At 39.8% G+C, this 20,071-nt stretch overlaps 2 protein-coding genes across 2 annotated transcripts; one reads left to right on the plus strand and one right to left on the minus strand.

The window, feature by feature from the left end:
- Positions 1-3,393: 3,393 nt before the first annotated feature.
- Positions 3,394-17,840, minus strand: mycbpap (mycbp associated protein). Its single transcript, XM_075464517.1, has 19 exons — positions 17,710-17,840; positions 16,761-16,867; positions 16,487-16,637; positions 16,224-16,330; positions 15,941-16,118; positions 15,645-15,760; positions 15,401-15,551; positions 14,953-15,071; positions 12,063-12,184; positions 10,808-10,916; positions 10,020-10,212; positions 9,716-9,894; positions 9,231-9,377; positions 7,535-7,633; positions 7,167-7,309; positions 6,921-7,048; positions 5,973-6,118; positions 4,628-4,807; positions 3,394-3,608 (listed from the first exon to the last, which is right to left on the minus strand). Exons 1-19 carry the CDS (start codon positions 17,759-17,761, stop codon positions 3,519-3,521), a joined length of 2,517 nt encoding a protein of 838 aa, XP_075320632.1. The 5' UTR covers positions 17,762-17,840; the 3' UTR covers positions 3,394-3,518.
- Positions 17,841-18,489: 649 nt separating this feature from the next.
- Positions 18,490-20,071, plus strand: rasd2b (RASD family member 2b). The gene is made up of 2 exons (XM_075464518.1): positions 18,490-19,217; positions 19,424-20,071. The coding sequence occupies exons 1-2, from the start codon at positions 18,587-18,589 to the stop codon at positions 19,966-19,968; spliced, it is 1,176 nt and encodes a 391-aa protein (XP_075320633.1). The 5' UTR covers positions 18,490-18,586; the 3' UTR covers positions 19,969-20,071.

A 20,071-nucleotide genomic window follows, 5' to 3' on the forward strand; every position in this document is an offset into this window, starting at 1 on the left:
AGCCCGGGAGCTAGTCGTGAAATGGACCCGGTGTCGTGCCAAGGTAGTTATCACTGCCACAATATACGCGGGAGGGTGCACTCATTCAGCAGAGGTGGATCTACAGTATGGCACTTCATTTTCCGCACGTAAACCGAAAATATAGCTATTGTCAACCTTTTAATTGATTGTTCAAGGTTTGTTGTTTGATCTAGAACTGTACAGAGTTTTTCGTACCTTTACTCCACGTTTCCATTGCAAACAAACACTTTTTAATGCAAGTCCTGATACAAGTTTCTGTTGCACAGCGTATTTTCATATATCACATGTTTAATCTTTCACATTTTTCAGATTGTTGTAGTAGACGTTTCTGGCTGTTTTTTTTTTTTTTTCCAGAAAAAAAAGTATGCAAACTCCACACAGAAAGGGCCCAGTCGGGATTCGAACCGGGAACCCTCTGACTGTGATGTGACCGTGCTAAGCACCATGTCAGATCATGTTTCATCACTCTCGACAATATGGTGAGGTGGGGTCTTTTTATACAAAGGTTAAACAGGAATATCAGTGAAGTTAGGCTTTTCTGGCTGTAGGCCTACAGTTTATAATTAAACATTATGTTTATTTCACATGTTGGACAATCTTTCATCACTCCAGTAAAAATTGGGATGTTTCATCTTTCTTTGTTAAAGATGGAGGGGGCAAACTTGGCAAGATTATGGTTTCATTTTTTTATTTTCAAGACCCCTGGTGTGGGCGCAGTGGGGCTGCTCCACTGGAGCGTCAAATGTAACATTGCGGATTTATTTAATATTTATTGATTCAAAAAAGTGTGTGTTTAACTCAAAAGAAAATGCAAGTGGATATCCAACAAGCTGTAACACCCAACAACAAGGAACATAATCTGGAGTAAAGAGGTAGATTAACATAAATGTGACATGCTCAACATGTCAGTCAAAAGAATAAAATGTAAGACAGCCTGGACGCAGAAGGCTGTGTGAGGGGATGGAAGGCTGAGGGGAGCAGAGCTGCATGCTCCCAACCCACAGAAGAGTCAGAATTCAGCCAACTGCTGAAAACACTGAAACCATCTTTTGAGCTATGATCAGAAACGGAAGTCGCCACCTGGATGTCACCCAGCGGCTTGTAAACTGTGGTTTTAAAGCCTCCAGGTTGGCATTCAGGCATCACTGTGTTGGTGTACATAGAGCTGGAAGTGACTATAATTGGAAAAGCTACTGATACCATGATGAGTGAGAGAAAAGGTTTGGACTTAGTATTTCATCAGAGGGGTGGGTTTTTGAATGGGAGTCTTTAAAGGACTTATGAAACGAATTTTAATTGTTGGAATTTCACAGTTTTTGCTGCTGATTCTAAAGGTTCCAAGCCTTGCGATTAAAATGAGATATTGTCTGGATAATAATTTATCCGGGAAGTCATGTTAAAACGGGCTCAAAAGGAGCCACATTTTGTCTTTTTGTGCGAATTCATTTTTTTATGCGTGACGTCATAAGGTTGACACAGAAGTTCTAGTCGTCTAACTGTAATGGCGGCGTCAATGGCTAAGACATCAAAGCACGGTGGAAAATATTGTGTTGCTCGGCCAAATGGTGTTAGTTGCAAAAATAACAGCTTCACTGAAGACATCTCTCTGCACATGTTTCCCAAACTAAAAAATACTGGAACTGAGGCTGACAAGGAGAAGGCAAAGACAAGAGCACGGTGGATCGTATCACTGCCTGCTGCCGCCTGCCGATAGCTGCACCTGTTACGGTGTTTGCTGCTCGGAAGCTGCTCGGTCTGCTCTTCGGTCTATCCAGCTAGAATTTGGCGCCGTTGTGAGTGGCTGGCCGTCTACCTCTGCTAGCTTTTTTTGTGTTTTGTCATGTTTTTATCGTTTTCATCACTATGATCGCCTGAGTCTCTTGAAAATCAGAGATTCTGTGGACATTAAATCGATCACGTCAACGATCAGACAAAGCCACCGCCACCTATTTTGGCGTCTGTGCCCTCTTACCTATGGCATCTACCTGGTCGGTTGCCACGCAACAGCCGTCGCAGAAGACGTGGAAAGAGAGGTGGAGCAATATGCCGGCTGAAAGCCCACCTGGCTTTGCCCTCCACCAACAACGCTCGCCATCTGCTGTCTGGTCTCTCCGGTGATTGCGCCGGCTACGACATCCGAGGCTCCGTGGATCAGTCCTACCGATGGCTGCTGTCAGTCGTGCCGAGGCCGGGTGCCCATCTCCCTGCCGCCGACCCGTGAGGATCCGCAGATGGGGCCGCGCACTGGAGGATCTCCGACCCGTTAATCCACGCCATTGTTTATTAAGCTTACATTAAAACCATGTTATTATCACATACGTTTTTTTTAAGTGGCTGGATTTCAATGTGCCACTTCGTTAGGTTTCAACGTGTCAAAGACAGCGCAGCAGAATGCCATATCTGCGAAACCGGCATGTTCAAATCTTTTCCAGTTTACCACAGCAAACATACACTATTGTGTCATTTGATTGATAACATCTTAATAATAATCAGCGTGTAGTAGGAGCGATGGCTGTTTTGTGCCCGCCGATCCTGTGCCGAAAATGGTAACTTTCTTTCATTTCCATTACCCATACGGGAGGTGCAGAGAGCCTCTACAATATAGATATTAAATCGATTTGTGTGGCTTAAATTCAACGAAAGTTTTTCCACATAATGTTAGAGGTGTGTTCTTTCGACCTGCTGATGTTTGTATCAGAATTTTGGTTCCTTTATGAGATATAGGTCCATCAAATGTATGTTGTTTTCGCAGCCAGCCATACTAGCAAATAAGGGAGTCAACACTATGACGTCACGGTCACGTGGCCAATTTCGCACCAAAGGCCACATAATTCACACTTTTAAATGGCCGTTTTAACAAGTTATGCCTGGAAAATTTAGTTCAAGTTGGATTGATGGTTTTAGAAAACGACAAAAATTTAATTTGAATGATAGATGAACATTCGTTTCAGTTCATCTTTAAGATATCCAGCATCCAAAGAAATTGTATAAATCTGAGCTCTTCACTTAATTCCCAGGCATTAATTCACCCCATCTCAATAAACTTTGAAGACCTTAAGAGGTTAGTGTTTCTTTGAATCCTTTAAGGGCACTGGTTTGAACTTTGGAAGCTTTTATGAACTTTAGGAGTCACTGTGTCAGCCCTGTTAGCTCCAGGTGTGAGACTGGATTAGAACTCTTTAACATTAGGGGATCCTTAATGTTGAAAAGCAGGGGATTTAAACTCATGACTGAATATATATTTTAAAGTCTAACATCCAAAGGGAAGAATCAGATCTGATCAGAAAGTAGGTCATGGTTCTGGGTGGCGTGTCTCCTGTTTTGTCAGCGGTTAACCTAACAGCACCCACTGATGAGAGTTTGGAGGCGTGGACAGGACAGAAAAAGAAAATGTTTATTGATTTCACAGCAAAATAAGGCATGCATCTTTATCTGATGTTTTTTTCTTTTTTCTTTTTTACATCTGGTTGTAAATGGCTGTGCCTGCCTCTCCTGTCTTAGTGCTTTGTGTTCTGTCCGCCTCCCACATTAACTTCATCCACCAGGTCACAGAGGTTGTACACTAGGTCCTCCATGAGAGCATAAACCTGCCAGATAAACAAAGACATATAAGTTTACATGTTGATTACATGTTACATGAAATTTGATTTTGCCCCCCTTGGGCATACCTTTTATTTAAAGATTCAGAGGGAAACAGTCGGTTGTCTGGTGATCATATCCCTTTAAAATTATATTATTTAACACTTGATATTCTGCATTCTCATGTAGGTTATTTTAAGGCATCAGTTTGTACCCCTCTTTGTTTTCCTGACAGGGTCACTGTCATAATACGTCACAAAAATGCATTTAAAATGTATTTCATTCAATTCTATCTAGCTAAATGCTATCTTATAATTAACTTTGAGGAAGACATTTTTGTAAAGTGTATAGTTTCTGTAATGGTTGTCTGCAATATGTTGTACATGTGTTTAGGCAATGCACAATTGTGAAAAATTTCTGGTATAATCTGTGTGTTTCCGTTTTGATTTTGTCTTATTCTGGACAAATATGTTGTTTGGTTTCCCATAAACCGAATGACTCCGACATCAGATAAATAATCAACCTCAATGTTATAACTGCATTTCATATTCACAAGAAGAAAACGATTCTTTCTCACATTTAGTCAAGAATTCAAGCAATAGATTTGATTCAGTTTAACAATCCAGAGTCCAGAAGCAGTTAAAACTGAAACAGATGGTAATGAATCAAAAATATCTGAGCAGATTTATTTATTTTACTTTTCATTCCATCCCTTGTATTGTGAAAATATTGTTTAGTTATATGTTATGTATCTTAACCCTAACCCTAACCCTAACCCCTAACCCTAACCCTAACCCCTAACCCTAACCCTAACCCTAACCCTAACCCTTTTCCTCATTTGTAAATCTTGTATTATAACATGTTTTGAAAGTGTTGGATTTTCTCCTTAATTTTCAAAATAAGAGCAGACTGTTTCAACCTCAAAATCTATTACGCTGTATATCACAACTTACTTAGCTTTTGCAAGGGATCATAAAACAAAAACAATTTCACATTGATGTACTACAGCTGAAAGTTAATGACTTGCCTTTTTATGCAGAATCCTTGTGTAAAAGTGTATTCTTTCTGAGTCTACACTTTGGGCATCAGGTGGCAGTCGACTGAAGCTTCCTAAACAGGTATCAGTCAGTGAGCGAGACTCCTTTCCTTGCTTTTTTATAGAGGGCTTTCCTGTGTCATCTTTTTTTCTCCCCCTCTTTTTACTCTCCTATGGAAGGATGGGCAGCGTTAGCAACGAAGAATTGAATTAATAGCTGAAAAGCATGCAGCACTTTCGGCAAATATCTGTGTTTGCATCTTTGACAGGTGGCTTGAAATGGTGCAGATGCAATTAATTCACACCCTGGCACACAGTCCAGGAGCAGTTGGACGTTTTCACACACTGTTCTGTTTCCATGGTAACATGTGAGTAATAGGTTGAACCCTACCTATGAGTCAGACAATACACAAAGGAGAAAAATCACTCAGCAAAATATGAGCAGATAAAATTGTGGCCCCATACCAATTCTAAAGGCCTGTCACGGTGGACAATGGAGAGAAGAACCATTAGAGGAGAGAGGAGAGAGGTCAGTTGAGCAGTGCGTCATCTTTAAACAACATCATCAATCCCTAAAATTCAGATCTGCGAGTAGGATTGGGTATAATGCAAATGGCCACATGGTGGGTAGGAGCAGAAAAGCGAAGCATTAAAAGGAATGAGTACTGGTAACACTTAGTTCTCATTATCTCACTAAACTAGTTACTCTTTAAAGGCCCTTTTAACCGGCCTGGAAAACAGAAATGGCCGCCGACACACTGTATTGCTAAGCTTGGAAAAAAGCCTCTCTTGGGGAAAAACTCTATCTACATTAGTGCGGAAAACTGAAAGTAGAGTAGTTGATTTTTATGCTGCTGATTTTTAGTGCAAGTAAGAATCATTATAAAATCTTCAGAACCCAGTCCAGATATAATTTGACAAATATGACAAATGATTTTTCAGGGAATTAACCGAAAGAACATACAATTGCAGGTGTATGCATTTGTGAGAATGAGGCCGCATGCGGCCAAGTTGGAAGGAGGCAGTCAGTAGTAGCAAGACATCAGAAAGCCTTTGAATAGGAGATGAATGAAAGATGAAGTGACAGCTTTTTTGAAGTGATGAAGATGACTCGCGTTTGGATCAGCTCTCAGCGTCAGATGAAGAGAGCTCTCATGTCTTGCGAAACATATTTCATTAATGCTTACAAGTCAAAAACCTTTGCTTCTGCTGCCACTCTGCAGCAAAACATCTTATAATTCTCAATCTCTATGTTGATGATGGTTAATCAGCTACACACAGACACACACATGCCGTCTTTCTCTTGTACTCTGTTTCAGGCACATTTTCTTCTCACCTCCAGGGAATTCTCATTCGTTGGTGCCTTTAACTCTCCCTTGCTGTCATCTTTGAATCTGGATCTCGACAGGCTTTGCTCCTCTTTAGCTGCAGCCTCTGCTTTTTTCTCATTCTTGTCTTCTTTGTGTGCATCACCAATCACATCTAAGATGAAATGGCAAAGTATTGAGCAGAGCAAATTTGTAGAACAGTGCAAGCCCAAATGGATTTGTGTACTTATGCGTTAAACAGTAGAGAGTTTCCTCTTTTTTTAATAAAAAACAACAACAACAACAGTTTAGACTTATTTGGTTAAAGAAAAGTAGGATCTGTACACACATGATCGCAATTATTTCTCATAACAAATTCTTCATAGCATGGACTATACTAGAAGTTCACAAATTAGACTAATTTTTGCTTGGAGGGTTGTGTTGCTCATTCTCTCTCTATAAAATACCCCAACAGGGTTACTTTTGGATTTAAGTCACGCAGTATACTCGACCACATGATTTATGTGACTTTATGTTAAATCCTTGAATCATTATGTTATTGGAATATTCCTCTTCTATCAACCCTCTAGAAACTAAACGCTTCTTGTCAGCCAGTGCTTTGTTATGTCCACAAGCATTCATAGATTAATCTTCATGTGTCATCTCCTTACACCCTTTGCACATATGCAGTCCAACACCAACACACTCTAACATCTATGCATCACTGCTGACATTTTGAAAGATCACATGTTTTCTAACTTATAAGTCAGTGATCAGAGGTGTAGTTGCTTTGAACTTGAATTTAAAAACTTGTATTTTCGATACAGTTATTTGTTCTTTATTTTTCATGAAGGAATCACCTCACTTGTTAACCTAGATATGATGCCATTATTGAGAGGTGACGCTATTTTGAATAATTTGACATCAAGTAATATGGGCATAACTCACTACTCAGAGCCAAAATATGCGAGTCTCACCAGCGTCAGAGATCATGGATTCACACTCCGTATCAATACGCATTTCTTTTTCTGGGAGGCCTAGCAGGTTTCTCAGCCTGGCAGCTTCATCAGCCATTGTGTCCAAAAGCTGCTTCCACAGCTGCTGCCTGCAGAGGGCACCAGACACAATCATAACATCTAGGCTTGCTACAATGACTGTGCGACTGTAGAACATCAGTTTGTGTACTGAAGATGATGTATGAATCATGAGTATCCATGCTTTACCCTATAGTGACAGCTGGTACATAACAATATTTCAGTTCAGAGGGTTCAGAAAGTTGCAGAACCACAGAGTTGAGCTGGGCTAGACTCTCTTCTTTTGTGGGGGAGTCCAGAGTCTTTTCTTCATCAGGCAGAGACAACACAGCCTTACATACAGGAAATAAACAATTAATAAAATAAAAAGAACAAACACAGTACATTATGTCTTTCATCCTTTCAACATGATATGAAATTAATTATACATTCAATGTTCAAAAGTTCCTTAAACTAAATATTTGAGTTATCGAACTAATATTACAGTAATGTGTTCTTTCTTTGTTTAAATCAATAATCATTAAGTCCCAAATCAACCCAACATAACATGTGACGACCTGTCGGAGTGTGTCAACAGAGAGATCCCAGGTGCAAGCTTGATTCACTTCTTTCCACAGTCTCTTTAGGTCTTGCACTGGCTGATCAAAGTACTGCAACTAAAACAGAGATGTGGTAGAACAGATTGGGGTAGAAAAACAGAGGTGGCTTTGTATGCAAGCCCTTTTTAAAGGTTCAATGTTTTAATGTTTCAAATTTCTGCACAAATCAGCAGCCATCCACAGAAATATTGAACAAAAGAAACAACCTAAATGTGACCAATTAAGAATTGAACAGAGATACATCATTACAGGATTCAGATTCAGCTGAAGGACTTTATCTGTTCTGTAAAAAATGGTGGTGGCAGTATTATGTCAACTTCCTTTGTCGCATCTGTTGAAGACCCATTGTTTGATATTTTCGATCACTGCAATTATATTAAAAAAACAAAACAAACACAGAGCTATGCATGTATATATTTATATATATGCATACACACACACATATATATATATATATATATATATATATATATATATATATATATATATATATATATATATACATATATATATTAGATTTCTGCCAAAAGATCTTAAAAACGCAACAAACTGGAACTTTATCTCAACTCCTTCAAGGAAAAAACAGCTCAGAGTTGAAGCTATTCACATATTTTTAGCTTTAAATTTATCTTTAAAAAAAAAAATCCCACAGTATGATCTTTTTGTCTCATTTGTTTAGATGAGCTCTCTTTACCCCTTTTAAGACTTGTGTAAAAAATCTAATGATGTTTTACGCCAAATTTACACAGAAATCCTTTAGTTTTTTTTTTTTTTTTTTACCCTTGTCCTGTCCAGCATTATGGCAGCAGAATTGTAATCTGAATACCGTTTATGCTAAACACATTTGCTATGCCAAGGGAAGCTTTATGAATGTAAAGCTCCCCTTGATGCCCATCAAATCTTTTAGTTTCTAAAGTTCAAAAACTTTCAAACAGAAACCACCATCACACTACTGGGATATCATTTCCTTTCACAGTTATCATCATTATGATACACATCAGATTTCTTTTTATCTCTTAAGGAGGAGTGTCAAACTATTTGAGTCACCCATTGTGGTAATAAAACGTGAGCACATGAAAGGCTTCAACAGCAGCAATCATTGTCTTTGGAAATCTAACTATATGAGAAAAAAATAGCCTCTTTATTCCGATCTCAGATCAGATGACCCATAATAACAGGTACAATTTGTACTAAAAAATGTTTAAGTCTTTTTAAATTTTTTGTAGATATTAGCGGTTCTGATCAATTATATTATTAGCTACTATAAATTATCGTTGAAATAATATAATTGTGGAATACTAGATGAATGAGGGCTATCTTAAAGGCCATGTTAGCAAGAGACAGCCTTCACGGGCTGATCACACTCTCGCCTAACAGCCAGTGAAATGTCAAAAGAAACCACACAATGAATGGTTCCATTACAGATCATCTCAATTGAATCAGGGGCTGTGACTAAGATTTATTCTGAAATAAACACTCTCATAGAAAAATGTATGACACATCAGTGCTACATGAAAATGGTCTCCTCTGATGCACAATGATCAACATGCATCAGACAATACGCAACAAGGAGGATTAAAACAAGAAAATAATCACAAATTGGATTCATACAGAGAAAAGTTTAAATAAGATGCTTCCACTGGTATATCGTTACCTTGGGGTTTTTGTTCTTGAACTGTTGCTCTTCAGTGATGTAAAGCTCTGCAGGAGACTTGGGTCTTTTGGGGCAGTGGACCCTCCGCAGCGCCTCATACACAATCGACCGACATGTTTTTTCCACAACTATCTTTTCCAACTTTGTCTGCTCATCCACACAACAGAAACAATGAAGGAAAATGATTTTAAATGATGCAGATTTCTACTGATTACATTTCTTTACCATCTAAAGCAGGGATACCCACATCCGGCCCTGCAGGTGTTGGATGTATCCCTGCTTCAACACACCTGATTTGATGCATCATTAGCAGGCTTGTGCAGGACTTAGCAATCTTTTGAAGTGATCCATTTCATCTGAATGAGCTGTGTTGAAGCAGGGGAACATCTAAAGCCTGCAGGACAGTGACCCTCGAGGATCGGATGCGGGTAAACCTGATCTAGACTATCCATTGACCTTTTTGTAAACCTTCTCTGTAAACTTACAAGCCTCGGATCTGCGGTTTTGTCCTTGCACAGAGCCACTCCTCTCAACTTGATTTGCATGGCGGCACCTTGCAGCAAAACAGGATGGGTGTTGAGCTGCCAAAGTTCAGTTTTGATACCTGGCTTCTCTGACTTAAATATAAACTCCACCCACTTGGTGTCACCAGGACGGATCACACCTGGATGGGAGGGGAAATAAGTCATAAAGCAAAAAGGCAGGTTGAATGCTAGCTGAGTGATATGAGGGGCTGGCACACAGACAAGCACTGTGTGATATATAACTATTGCTTGTTTGTATCTGTACCAGAAGAGGAATTGAAGTAGAAATGCATAGTCTGTGTTTGTGATGACAGGTGAGGAAAGCTGTGTGGCACTGTAAGCGGCTGCCAGCCATAAAAGATGGCAGTGTTGCCCTCATTGTGTAGCTCCAGGTGGGATGATGCTTTTTCTCCAGTTTGGGCCTCAAAGATTATGGTGGCACTGATTCTTACTTCCCCCTAATAAACCCATCCAGGAAAAATGACAGACAATCATGTGTTTAGTCTCAACATCACAGATCTGGAAACATTGCTTTAAGACATAAAGACAATGACAATGGCTACATTACATGCACATCATGCATATATCAACATATAAAGGGTTGCTGCTAATAAAAAGGAATAAATTAGAAAAAAGAACTTTGTGGTGGAGAACCACATTTTAAATCTAGTATGACATCAACAGCAGTGTCATGCTATACTTACTAATCTGCTTCTTTTAATGTAAAATAAAACCACTTAAAATGCATTTGTTTCTCTTTGATGTTGACCTGACCTTAAAAGCTTAACTCTATGTAAAAGTTCATCAGAATTTAAATATGAATGTTCTAGAGGAACTGTTGTGTTTTATGGTAAAGTCAATTGGAGGAAACATCTGACATGACCTTGATGCTCTACTGATGGAGGTGGTACATCACAAGTGGATATTACATTAAATGATCAAAAAAGGTTTCGCAAACCTGGTGAACAAGCAAATTAGCTTGTCCCAAACAACGGTCTGTCTCTCTAAGAAATGTAGTTGCAGCCAAACCTACTGTGCAAAAGTTCTCTCTACCTGGTTAGAAGTGGAGTTTCCAGTCCAGCTAGCAAGCTCACCACAGAACCTCAAGGCAGGAATGAGCAGAGCTTCTACCTGAACGTCATCAAACTGTGCGAGTGGATCACTGTGGAGGGACAATAAAAAAGTGATTTCAGACTGACTATATTGAGCCATCTGCTTTTAAAAACTCTCATTTGTCTGAATCTGGCATTCTTTCATACAGTATTTTCTGGTCTATAGCACGGTAGAGACCTTTGTCTACTGACACACTGACAAATCAAATAATAATCGGATCTTCTGCGAAAGGAAGTTGTTTGCTTAAATCAAATGAATTCAGTGCGATGTAACTTCAAAGCCCTGCGGGTCTGAACCTAAACACCTCCGTTTAGCCGACACGGTGATAACCTCCTCACATACGATAGTCCTGCCCAAAGATGCTCCATCCAGTCTCTTTTTCGCTATCTTGAGATTTAACTTTGTGCCACGTTGTCATCAAAGTGAAAAGCTTGCAAACATTGGTTACATGATCATACATGTTGTATACCTTTAACACATCATAGACAACTCTTCACAGTTATATAGTAACCTATGCCTATTTGAACCACACTTAGAATGACAAAATATCCAGGATACTAACTGGAAACAACAACAGTTTATGATTTTATTTACAATGTGAGCACAAAGCATTTCCTGATGTATTTATTGGGTTGATTTGAATGCACCATTGAATAAATTACTCAGATATACAGATTGCATTCATTAATGTCTGTGAAATAGGGACAGCACTGTCAGCCTTACCCTCACATATAATACATTTGTCATAGCATCATTTTGATAAGCCCACACATTTATTTCTGTCCAGAGTTGCATTCATTTTTGATCAAATTCTTGAATTGATGACGGGAGAGTCAGACCACTGTAGTTTTAGCAGTCTCCTTACCCGTTTCATTTGCTTGATGCAGACTAATAATTTGTCCCTTCTGAAGTAGAGGGACATATTTCCCAGAACCACAGGATGTGTCTTCCACCATAGTTTGTGAAAGAAGGAGAAGCTACTCACTGCATCAGTTAGTTTAATAACTTGTTGCCAGCTAAAACATATTAATTACAGCAGTACTTTTACAATAGAAGGTTCTTACCTATTTACTTGGTTAAATCCAGGGTGACTTTTTTATTTGACACTGTATTTAGGTTAGATAAAGGTCCACTTAAGTTTGTAAGTGGGGTGAATATACAAATTGATAAGGCAGAGAGGCTAAGTATTTCTTACAACTTCTCCTTCGTCTGCTTGTGTCCCTTCTCCTCTTCCTCCTTCTCCAATGAGGGACTTTGACACACTGTAATGAAACCGTATGGCTTTCCAGAGCCAATGACTTCCAGTCCACTGATGTCCTGTAATTAAAGTCACACAAAGTGGTAGTTTTTAAGTATATCATCACTGATTCTCTATTAAAATGGAACATTCTAGTTGATGTTATTTCACTAATACCTATGCTGTTTTAAGTCCGACATCAATTAATAATTTTGTCTTGACAGCCAGAGAGACTGAATTAATGTGGTTATGAAACCTTTAAACATAAGAATATTGGCAATGAGGGACACGCAGTTTCTCAGACAGTCCAGTTCAACCTCACACAAACAGTGTCATTCAACGTATTTCAGTGGAACTGTTTGGGTTTTTGTTTGCTCAATACTTTTTACCCATCCAGTAGTTCATGATGAGCAGAGTGGAGTGATCAATGCAAAGTCAGACAGGACGATCTGTCTCAGACTCTGTAAGTCAGAGGGCACTTCAGACCCCAAATCATAAGCCTCACATTAGTCACCTGTGCAACAGAACATACCGCACCCATTTTCTCTGTGTGAGTGAGACAGAGGAAAGCGAAACGTGGAGGGATGATGCCAGCTGAGACCACAAAAAGAAGATGAAATTTGAATAAACCTACCTAAAAGAAGCACCTATTACTAATGGTGTTAATAGGATTAAATAGGAACTGGCTGTGCTAAGAAGCAAATTTATGCATACGTGTTTAACTCAGAATCCCCTGACGCTGCTGATGGAGTCATTGTAATGCAGAGGGAGCATTAAAGTAGACTCTGTCCCTCTTGGGGTCCGTTGTCCCACAGATCTTAGAAGTACTACTCATGACTTGGCACGCTCTGAATTTCATAACTGTACCTGTTCTGCTTTTGGGTGCATGTGAACACTCTTTGGTGTTTATGGGAGGGCTGGACAGCTTCATTAATCTTAATATGTATGTGTGCACTGAATGCACATTTAATAGGTGATAGAAGACAATGAACTGTATAATAGCATATCCGCAGCAGTTTGTGGACAGTCTTTTTGGTGTGCAGGTTTGTTTTTTTTCCCGTGAACCTGCATAGACGTGTGTGCTTGTGTGGATGTGCGAGGACTGTAAGCCTTGTACATATCCTGGAGTTTGTTCCCTGCACAGAAAATCCAGAACAGTGCGCCCAAGGCTAGATGATCAGAGGCTATTTGTGAAGATACAGAGTGAATATGAGCTAGGTGAGACAGAATGTCCTTGGGGTGTGAGCGGCTTCAGAGGATTGTGTGGTCCAATTATAAAAATGTTTTTGTTGAAACAAAATGTGTTTGATGTGAGTGGATTATGGTTTTATATGAAATATTTCAGATAATTCAATAGTTGGAACTGAAGCAGTAGTTGTGACACACAAGGTCAGACCTTCTTTGAGCCACAATTCAAAACGAAACACTTATCTATCAACATGATGAATAGATTTCAAGATTCAGGGTGACTAATACTAAAACATCCGTAAATTAGCTCAAAAACACTAAAAAGATTCTCAGAAAAACTGATTTAAGTTTACTTTGGTATCCAAATATATGTGTGGATGTAAAGAAGAACTGCTCTTAACAATTACATAATAAAAACAGTAATAAACAGTAATGAATAAGGGCTAACTGTGGCACTGCTGGATTACTTCAATACACCAGAAGCTAGTCTGAAGGCATCATCAATCTGGCGATTTTGCTGCACATAAACAACTTCAAACTGAGCACATTCACCATATTTCCCCTCAAGAAGTTTAAACTGCTGAGTTAACTGTTTAGAGATGATTTTCTTAAAAAGTCTTCACCTCCTGTTACATTTTCTTGAAAATAGCAAGAAGGTTCCTGGTTCGACCTTTCAGCTGGGGCCCGTATGTGGAGTTTCTCAGTTCTCCCTGTGCATGTGTGAGTTGGTGACATTAGGTTGGACTTTAATGGGACTATTTGTTTGGATTAGGTGCTAAATTTAATGTCAGGCTACAACATAGAATCCACTTCTTGTTCATAAGCTGTAGATGTATTATTACACTAACATTAGGCTTATTCTGTGATAAAAGATGGACAATTAAATAATTAATTGCATGTTTTTCTATAAAATGATATGTCAACTCAAATTTCATGACTGTGAAAGCCCTACATTGAAAAGGGGGACAACTGATGCATGATGCAAGTGTGCAAACAGGGATAGCCTGAAATCAGCTATATCTGCCTTTAGGATTTATCTGAGCAGCTGCTGGCTGAAGCAGAGAAGAGTGCGATGGTCAAAGCTACATCTTCCTTTAATGAAAGCAGATACTGTCCACTCTAATAACTGCATCAAACAACTTTACTACGTTTTTGCCTTGATTTAGTGTTCATATATGCATCCTCCCCTGCAATGATGACAGTGCTAATAAAAAGCTGTAACAAGTTGCGATGAAATGAGCTAGATGGTCATTCTCATATTCTCCACGATTATTCCATGATCTTGAGAAAGCAAAGGGATCTGTTCTGTGCTTTTGTAGAAATCATCTCAAGTGGGCCTAAAACTTATTTATTAACTGTCTTTGTGAGAAAAAATATCTAACGTAACACTTCAAACATGTGTATAAAAATACTTATGGAAAGATAACTTGTACAGTTCTTAGAGCCACCAAAGACCAATTTGACATGATAAGGCCATAAACAATTTCAGTTATCTGTTATATTGATTAATTAGAAAAAAATCCCTATTTGTTCTTTAAAATACATGACAAACCTATGGAATAAATATAGGTTATCCTCGTCTGAAAAAAAAAATCTTAAATACAAAAATGTTGAGGCAATACTCATTGAGAGTTGAAGATTTGAATAAAATTTGTGTTACTGGCTTTTTGATGTCCAAGTTCTGCAAAACCTCTCTCAGCTCCTGGTACTGGTTCTGAAGGTATGCATTCTGGTCCCAAGTCCGAGAAGCTGGACGCACTGTCTCAGCAGAACTGATTCCTAGCACATGAAACATATCCCACAGAGAGAATTCAGTTTGTCTGCAGCGAGACTGAAAGTCAGTTTGTGTGGGAGTAAGTCTTTGAGACTACTGCATTTCTCCAAATTCATCTATCACGCTCAGTTCAGAGTAGAAAAACTAGTACACATCCAATATATGCTGCGTTTTCTCCTTTTAAAGATAATCTTATCTCTTATTTTGAGCTTTTACAAGCTCAAGAGATAAGATGTTACAGCTACAATGCCCTTTCACAGAGCAATTGATGGAACACGGTCATGAACAAAGCTGAAGAGACAAAGTGGGACACAGTGAAGGTGTCTGTTTGTACCTAATTCCTGGCGTACGCTGTTGGGTATTCCCACATGTGTGACTGGTTTCTGCCGGCCCAGCTCAGCCTGAGTCAGAGTGGCTGTAATACCACTCACTTCATCTCCATAACGCTGCGGGAAACTCCAAAACTCACTGCCGACACGATAGCCCTCGAGAAGAAAAGACACACGAGTGAACAACTGAAGAGATTAAAAAAAAACAAAAAGACGTAGTAGTTTAGAAAAAGCAAGTGTGCCTCATACATATCCAGAGTGGATGAGTGGCATGACTTGGCTGAGAATTTCCTTCTGCTCGTGAATTTCTCTGAAATGGTCCGTTTGGTTCATCAGTAAGTTTTCCAATGGCCTGTCGAGCAAGTCTTACCATGAAATAGACAGAGATGACACATTAATGCAGACTTGAGAGAAAACTTTTTTAAGGGAAAATAAATCAACATAAAATCTTTCATTTGCTTCCAACGAGGACCCCTGTGGTAGTACGCTGGTGCAGGCTGTACAGAAATAATTATGCAGACTACCCAATGCCTTAAACTGCTTACAGGATAAGAAGTCCTGCTGCAGTCTGCGATGTTTCATGTGTTTATCCCACTGCTGCAGAGCATTACTCTGGAAGTTTCTCTGGTCCGAGGAAATCTCTCTTTCCACAATGTTGATGGAAGGCCTCCCTGTGGCCTCAGATGTCACATCTCTGAAGGACTTTGGTATTCGCTTCACCAACTAGTTATGAGATGATGTGATAGAAGAAACATGTTACAGTGAATACAGAGAAGTCAAATCATTTCTGTATCTAAATGGGAGCGTTTAAATAGTTGTCAATTTTACTTCTGTCTCTCCTTTAGTCTGGAGATAACTTCTAAAATCCTCTAAGCCACCCAAGATGCTGTGGGGAAGAACCATCCCGTGATCGTCAAACCGAAGCCCCTCAAGCCCTGAGAGAAGATGAACAAGGACAGAAAAAAATATATATTTTAGCCTCAACGACCCCTTTTTTGACTTGAATATCTAATTTGAGTTACGATTGGATCAAGCTTTTTGCTGACTATCATGATTATTAATGTCCAATAAGGCAAAGGAATAAAATGAACCTGTGCTGTCGAGAAGCTGTGGATCCAAATTCACTGGATGTTCCTCAATGCCTTTCACAGTATGTGTTACTTCATCAGCCGGTGATCTCAGATGCACATAATCCATGAGGTCTGGTCTTTGATGGCGTTTTTGAAGCTTATGTATGTAAGGCTGAATTGATAAAATAATTAATTAAATGTGAAATAGATTTAAAACCAAAGTGCCACACACCTAATTTACATTTTCTTAGGAGAACCCATGTAATTTTCCGCCAAATTATACATAATGGTTTACTTTGTCTGTCTCCTGCGGGCGAAGAGCCTGGATATTCTTGACTGTGTCGTTGGCAGGGTTATCGGCCAGATTGGACAACTCTTCCGGTGTTTTCCCTTTTTTGGCCTCTGAAAGAGAAAAGAGAAAAAATATTAATTTTATGCCACAATTTGTTTCCCTTTCCCTGAGATAAATCCCATAATTTTTCCATTTTTAAAAGAGACGAGGTGTTTTCTACCACCCACATGGAGACAGGGAGATAAAGAGCATATATCCCGGTGTTTTCTCACAGAGACAATGAGAGTGACCTGGAACACTGACACGGTTATGTAATTCTGTAAAGTTCTCTTCAGACCAGAGTGCCTGATGATAGTTTCCATGGCCACAGGAACAGATGGCTTTTGTATTTATTTTCTTTTGTCACATATTTCCTTTACACATTCAGTCGATTTTTTTCAAATAAAGTGCCCTGAGTTACTGCAGGCAACATAAGACTTTAACGTTTTCTGCAGGTTTTTGATAACCAAAAACACAGTCTACCAAAAGCTGCTGATATTGACCAAATTTCTGCATTTATCGGATAACTTTTAAGTCAGTCACTGCTTATACAGATCCAGATTAAAACAAAGCATACAGATAAAATACATACAAAGATGTGGGATTATCTGATGTCATTTTATAAATTAACCACTGCTAAAGGGGAGTTCACAAGCAAGCTACGTTGCATCAAGTGGTAAACACAGATACACCTTTAATTAGCTGTTATAAAGAAATAATGTTCACGTCTTTTCTCTGCTACTATGAAGAAAAAAGGCAGCCTTTCATAAATATATTAAGCTAATCTGTTTGAAGTTTAGTTACTGTCATGAGTGAAACTCCTCAAACAGGTAAAGTCAAACGTTTAGCTTCAGGAGGCAAAGGATAAGACCCAGACGGCGGTGAGAGAGAAGCACACAGGGTCGGAGCTGACCTGAACGTCTCGGAGATCTTAACTCCTTCCTCGGTGACTCATGGTGGTTCATTTGTTATACCGGTAGTTACCTAAATGCAAGAGAACCACTAATGTAGCCTCAGTGCAAAAGAAACAGTCGCTGAGCTCAGTTGCTATGTTTTCCTCTTGTTGTTACCATGGTAACGTATGACTACAAACCACGAATTGGCGAGTCGTTATCTATCTATCTATCTATCTATCTATCTATCTATCTATCTATCTATCTATCTATCTATCTATCTATCTATCTATCTATATGGATTTATACATTTATCTATCTATCATACAAGTCTTAAAAGATAATGCAAAAGGCTTCAGACTAAACACAAACATTTAGGCCACTATAATCCCTGTCAGTTTTTTTTTATTTTTTTGTTTCACAAGCTTAAACTACACTTTGAAGTTCTATAGGCTATGGCACATGAGTAGCCTACCACAGAAAGAAATCCGAAAGGAAATGTTATAAGGTATGACTGATAATGCGCACACATGCAAATCAAGCGTTCTAAAAATATAGATAATATATTTAAGTGTAGCCTATTCATCGGTGTTTAACATTATGTGAGCATATACATTTCTGTATTGACACAAAAATACCAAAGAGAGAGCCAGACCAAACTGTGATCTGCAGCTCTAGCTACCAGGCAACATGTTTTTTTTGTTTGTTTTTTTTAAACACGGTGTTCTCCAGAAAGAGACAACATGCTTCTCAGTCACTCAGTATGACGCGGACGAATCACGAGGTCGATGATAGTCTATATAAAGACAACTGGCATCAACCAACTCGTCAAACACAAGCCCGAGCGAGCTTTTAAAACGTCTTGGCGTCGAATAAGGGGCCACGAGCTTTAGAAGGATGGAAGTGGGTACTATCTCCACCGGCGCACCAACCACCTCCATCCCTGTCTCGCACCAGCGCAAATCCTCCACCAACGAGAGTTCCCAGTTTCATGGCAATAGTATAGACGGACAGTGCGCCAGCTCCTCCAGAGTCTTGCTGACTTACAAAAACGCGTCGCAGCACATGAATCCATCGGGAATCAAAGCAGGTCTGGGTATACTTAGAGTGGCCACGACTCAGTGGAAACAGGAAAATAAGACGCGCACAGGCACAGCCGTGGGGCAGCTCTCCACGGTAAACAACAGTCATCCTTGCAAGAGATCTCCACTAGATCATCTGGCAGCTTTAGTTCTTCACGGTCAAACCCGTCACTGCCATATTAGCCAGGGACACCGAAAAGACCCTCTTTCCTACACCAAACCGCAGAACTGTAAGCGCATCGTGGTTCTTGGTGCGCCACGGGTTGGCAAGACTTCCATCCTAAGAAGATACCTCCGGGACGGGTTTGTGGAGGAGTACAACCCAACCTCCGAGGATTTCCTCAGGAAACTGTTTCGGATCCGAGGGGAGACTTACCAAATTGACATCCTGGATGCGTCCAGAGAGAGGGACTTCCCAGCCAAGCGGAGGCTGTCTATTCTCACAGGTGCGTATTGCTCCAGTCATACCCACAACCCCGCAAAAGAAAAAGAAAAAATACTTGTCAAAAGTTTGTTTATTTGTTATAGAAAAATCAATTTGCCGGAGTCGACAGCCTAGTGCTTGCTTAATTCTCTCTATAATTTTGGATGTGTGCAAAATAACTGAACTGTAGAAAGTCTGACTCGTTTCTTTGACTGTTTGTTTGCACAGGAGACATTTTTCTTCTTGTATTCAGCCTCGATGATCGGAGCTCTTTCGAGGAGGTGTGCACCCTGCGAAAAGAGATTCTTGTTGCTAAATCCAAGCTCACCAGGTCATCTGCGCCAGAGCATTGCGCGCAGCCGAGGATTCCCCTGCTGGTCTGCGCCAACAAGGTGGATCTCCAAGACTCCGATAGAGAGATATCAAACGCAGAAGTGCTCCAAGCACTCGGTGATGACTGTGCCTATTTTGAAACATCTGCAAAGGACAGTACTAACCTCGAAAAAGTCTTCGAGACTCTGGCCAAGCGAGGCGGTCTTCCAACTGAAACTGGTCCATCTCAACACCGCAAAGTGTCCCTCCGTTCGTACCAAGCTATCAGGACGGGTCGTGTGGTGGGGAATGGTAGGCAAGTGCCGGGGCGAGATGATCCCTGTGGCACCCTGTACCCACTGGCACGTCGGCCGAGCTTTAGCACTGATCTTCGACAAGTTATTGGGCCACATACGGCAAGAAAGCCTGGGAAAGGACTGGAGAAATGCCATATTCAGTGAGGGGCATGCAGACTGTGAGAAAAGAAAAAGAAAAGCACTGTTATTCATTCAAATGTAATGTATTAAAGTGTAAATAAATGAGATCAAGTTTTTTTTAAATAAA

The sequence above is a fragment of the Odontesthes bonariensis genome, chromosome 4 (genome assembly GCF_027942865.1).
Source record: "Odontesthes bonariensis isolate fOdoBon6 chromosome 4, fOdoBon6.hap1, whole genome shotgun sequence".
NCBI classification, from domain to species: Eukaryota; Metazoa; Chordata; class Actinopteri; order Atheriniformes; family Atherinopsidae; genus Odontesthes; species Odontesthes bonariensis.

Coding starts and splice junctions, on each gene's coding strand:
- rasd2b (XM_075464518.1), top strand. CDS start 18,587: ATGGAAGTGGGTACTATCTCCACCGGCGCACCAACCACCTCCATCCCT. Junction 19,218..19,423: donor GAGGCTGTCTATTCTCACAG/GTGCGTATTGCT, acceptor TTGTTTGCACAG/GAGACATTTTTCTTCTTGTA.
- mycbpap (XM_075464517.1), bottom strand. CDS start 17,761: ATGAACCACCATGAGTCACCGAGGAAGGAGTTAAGATCTCCGAGACGT. Junction 15,552..15,644: donor CACTCATCCACTCTGGATAT/GTATGAGGCACA, acceptor TTTCTTCTCGAG/GGCTATCGTGTCGGCAGTGA. Junction 7,310..7,534: donor CTGTTGACACACTCCGACAG/GTCGTCACATGT, acceptor CCTGTATGTAAG/GCTGTGTTGTCTCTGCCTGA.